The following is a 4,768-nucleotide window of genomic DNA, read 5'->3' as shown; positions in this document are numbered from 1 at the left end:
TGATTTTTTTACCACTCGAACCTGAAATCTCCTCAGAATCCCGGCTGCCGCGGCCTTCATCTGCATGTACGCCATGTTTTTTTCCAAACACACCCTCGGCCCGCCATTGAAGGCCGCGAATTTGTACGCAGATTCGTGATTAATCATCGCCTGCCCATCATTGTTCTTATGGATCCATCTCTCCGGCTTGAATTCAAGGCAATCCGGCCCCCAGATTTTCTCCATGCGGCCCAAAGAATATATACTGTAAAAAAAACCTCATCCTAGGATTTATGCACGTTCCGTCTGGAAGCACATCGTCATTCACCACGCCCTTGTGGTCTATCGGGACGGAGGGGTACAACCTCATTGTTTCGGACAAGGCCGCATGTAAATACACGCAATCCTGCAGCTCCTTTTGATTTAATGGCTTCTATTTTGGGGCAATTATGTGTCCTTCTGCTTCAAATTCTCTTCTTAAACTTTCTTCTTTAGCAGCCGCATCAGTTGCATCTTGTGAGTGTTTTCTAAGTCTAAGATTTCCAAGTGTTGAAGTTGTTGCAGAGAAGCTGGTGAAAAATGTGGAATTGATTCACTTTCTCCTACATGAATGAAACCTTTGATATTCGTGAAGCTCAAGCTGATGCTACGCAGTGCAGGAATCAGACCCAAATATGCAAGGGCATTGTCATCCACCATGGTGTGAGATAATGAAATGAATTCAAGTTTGGGAACATTTCGATATAGAATAGCTAAAGCATCAGAAGTGACTCTTGTATTACTTAGGTTAAGATGTTTTAAATTTGCTCCAATTTCGGCCACTGAGTTCATGGATGAGTCTGTCACTCCAGTGCAGCTGAGATCTAGGCACTCAAGCCTCTTCATACCAGCAAGGAAAGATACATTGTTAATAGATGATCGAGACAGATCCAGAAAAGTCAAATTTCGAGCATGAAGGCCAGAAAGCACACGGTAGGCATCTATGAAACTTGCCCCAGAGAAATGTAGCGTCACTAATGATGTTTCAGGTTCTTCCAATCCATCAAGAATAGATTCAATGGTACAATTGCTCATGTTTAAAGATGTAAGAGAAACTAATGCTGGAAGTTGAGTGACATTTGTCCATGCCAAATTCAGGCAATTCAATTTAGGTAAAGTTTTAAGGAGAATAGCCCCTTCATTAGAAACCTTGCTACCCCACATAACTAATTGGTGTAACTGAGTCAGAACTTGCAATGAAGAAACCACCAAGTCTGTGACTGGTAAGCCACCCAGGTCTAAGGACATAAGAGATGTGAGAACAGAGAGCCGAGCCACTCCATCTGCCTTTATTCCAGTCTCTGAAATACTCAAGATTTTCAAGTTCGGAAGAGAGAGAAGATGCTCTAAACCTGCATTAGTCACCCTAGAACACCTTGACAAATCCAATTCTTCCAAGGTTGTAATTCCAGCGAGATTCCAGAGTGCAGAATTGTTCACCGCCTTGCAGTCTGCTAGGTTTGCAAGGCGCAAATGGTGATAAGCTCCCAAATATGCCAACCATTCTGCGTCAACAAAGATTTCTCCCTTCAAATTCACCTCTTCCACACTCTGCTGAAAGACCTCGAGTAGCGGCGGTGCAAGTAAGCGGCGTTTGAGCAGGCAATTGAAAATCAGGCCTACAAGATGATTTGGCATTCTTTCCAATGTCCGCTTCTGTCTCCGCCATACTTCCACAGTCTCCTTACTTTTACAAGCTGCATCTATGCACATCTGCACCAATCTGCCATAATCCTTATCTCCACTACTTTGTTTCCCTCCACTTGCCATTTTCCTTCTGCTCCACAGGGATATATCTCGTTTCCTTCTACTGCTGCGTCAAGGTTTGCTTCCGAATTGAATCTCACATAAATCATACATATAAAACACAAACTCGTATAAACTTATATAAATAAGAATGTATGGCATCATATGTCTTGATGGTTTTGAACGAATGCTCACTGGATTAATCACTGGCAACAGATTGCTTGAAATTTTTATAATTGTTCTTACTTTGCTTATTATTCGAAGAACTTCCTTGTACATCCTTTGAATTCCACTTGCTGTTGCAGATCCGCCATTGGAGATCTGCGGATTCGACACTATTTCATCAACAAAAGCTGGTGCATAATCGTTTCTGAAATCGTCGAAGGGGATCGAAATGTCGTCCTGGAATGCCTCGTCTAACAGGCTGCCGACCCATTGTTGTTCTTCCAAAGGGAAACTGAACAGGGTATCATCCAGAAACTCTTCCAGATCGACCGATTCTTGCTGCGATTGCAACTAGACTCGTAAGCAAAAATGTTTCACAACCGTAGAGCTCACAACCGCCGGCAGTAATGATGGAGATATATTCCTTGTCAGCCCAGATATGGAGGGCAATCTCCCACCGCTCGCAATGTCACTGGTGATAGCCACTAAGAACGAAGAACATATTTCTACAAGAGGAGATTTTTTTTTATTGACTCAAATGATCATCAAGCATATTTTTAATTAAATTTCCAGCAAGATTTTTTTATTTTTGTTATTTATTTTTATTATTGGTTTTAAACTAAAATTCAAAAGAAAAAAAAAACTAGATTTTATCTAAATTATTTTAGGATGATTTTTTTTATTTTTTTTCATTCACAAATTTTTTTATTGTCATGTTGCATATTAGTTCTCCAGCAAGAGTATTTTTATTCGAACGAAATCAATAGATTTTCTGATCTTCCTGATCGCACGAAGTGCAGGAAGAGAGCATACTAATCGATTGATTCGTTTTTACTCATGCAGGGGGGTTTCAAAAAGGATTGAATTTAAAACTAGCTAAACACTAAAACATCAGAAAACTCAAACTTGAACTTCCTTTGTGAAGATCCTGCTGTCACCAGGTCTCACAAGTTATTTTGTCTAAAGAAAAATACTAGTACTGAATTAAATTCCTAATGCCTAATCCCTTATCACCGTCCCCGGCAACGGCGCCAAAATGTTGGGCAATTTATTGGGCTTAAATTGCTGCATTAAATTATCAACCAGGGAAACTCGTAAGCTTGTGATGGTGCCAGCAATATATATGCAAGAGTAGGCAACTAACTCTATGTCTAGCTAAATTATTTACGATTCAATATAATATGCAAGGGAAGAGGCTCCTAACTAAGGAGGTCCTGGTTGTCCTTCCCTACAGTATCATAGAGAAATCATTGATTACATAAAACTAGAAACTTGAAATGAAGACAATAGAATGAACTTTAATCGTTGTTTAGATTCAAAGAGAGAGAAAGACTAACTTAGTCTCTTGATTGTCCTCTCATGTACTAATCCAAACTAAACTAAGATTCATTCATAAGCATAAGAAATGAAATGACTTGAAACATAAAAGCACAAAAGAATGAATTTCAATTACCATATAAATCAATGGAGAGAGAGCCTAACTTAGACTCTTGGTTATCTCCTCATATGATACTTGAAACATAAAAGCAAAAGAATGAATTTCAATTATCATGCAAATCAAATGGAGAGAGAGTCTAACTTAGACCCTTGGTTTTTCTCTCATATGCTGATAAGATTCTAATTTAAAACTCATTCATCAATCATAAACAAATCCTCAAACATCTAAGCAATTAAATGAAATAAGATCTATTATGAAATAACATGTTCCTTTGATCCTTCTAGAGTGAGCTCAATTCTCCTAAGAACAAAGTGACAAGCTATTCCATATACTACATTAAGGCAACTTGTATCTAAACTACATAATGGAAATATATGTACAACTTATATCTATAACTACATAATGAAAATATATGTAAAATGAAGCTTTATTCTATTCCATCATAAGTTGGATATAATGCTCCAAGAGTCCTCTCCTTGCAATGAAGGAGGTACTCCTATTTATACAATGAGATGAGATAACAAACTCATAATGATGATCCACTAATCTCTCTTTTAGTTCCATACATTTCTCAACCATCTAGACACATAACCCTATCCTCCATGATTTCCTCCATGAGTTCCATGATCTTCTCCATGAGGCTTATTTTATCAAATTCAAATTTGATCATTCAAGGCCACATAAAGATGCCCTGGAAGCTTCCTTTATACCTACACATGTCAACAAACTCATTCTAATTGTTAGGTATAAGTATAAGCATATTATTTAAGTTTAGCCATAAGTTCACTTAAAAATGTTAAGAATTAATAAACTTTGGAAAAGCATAATTATAACCCAATAATGAGGTAAATGTAATGATGTGGAGGTGGAATGGAGGTGACATGAAGGTAAAATGTGAAGATATTGGTGAATAATGGAGTGAAAATAGGGACCATTTTGAGGCCCAACAATCTTCAATGCAAGAAAATTATTGGGGTCCAATGTAAGCAACTCATTTTCAAGTTGATGGGCTCTAAGTTCATTTTTATTTCCAAAGACTTTAGTAATCTGTTTCATTGCTTCATCAGGAGCATCAAGTTCTGCAATATGGAATCTAAGATCTAGAGAAATAGACATCCCTATCAACCCACGTGCTTGGTCTTGCCTATTTTCCCATTTAGTTGCCTTATCTTCATCTTTCGGTTTGGTTTCTTGGCCTGTGGCTATTCTGTAGAGACCTTTACTTCTAAGTAAATCCACAATGTAGGACCACCATTGGAAGTAGTTGGTGCTGTCAAGAATAACTTGGAATGGACTTTCCATTTTAACAGAAACTGAAGCTATAGATGTTGAAACTAAGTGTTCCAATGGAAAGATCTCGAAAAATTACGTTGTTTAAAAAAAAATGATTCTGAAAACAGC

The 4,768-nt window shown here is 38.0% G+C and overlaps 1 protein-coding gene across 1 annotated transcript; it reads right to left on the bottom strand.

The window, feature by feature from the left end:
- Positions 1-456: 456 nt before the first annotated feature.
- LOC149211522 (uncharacterized) lies at positions 457-1,902 on the bottom strand. Its single transcript, XM_089388416.1, has one exon. The coding sequence runs from the start codon at positions 1,786-1,788 to the stop codon at positions 457-459; it is 1,332 nt and encodes a 443-aa protein (XP_089244542.1). The 5' UTR covers positions 1,789-1,902.
- Between the last annotated feature and the right edge of the window lie 2,866 nt (positions 1,903-4,768).

The sequence above is a fragment of the Pinus tabuliformis genome, chromosome 1_1, assembly GCF_031772625.1.
Source record: "Pinus tabuliformis cultivar Carrire ecotype Pingquan chromosome 1_1, CPIR1, whole genome shotgun sequence".
In the NCBI taxonomy this organism is placed as follows: domain Eukaryota; kingdom Viridiplantae; phylum Streptophyta; class Pinopsida; order Pinales; family Pinaceae; genus Pinus; species Pinus tabuliformis.
This window is presented reverse-complemented; position numbering and strand designations above follow the sequence as displayed.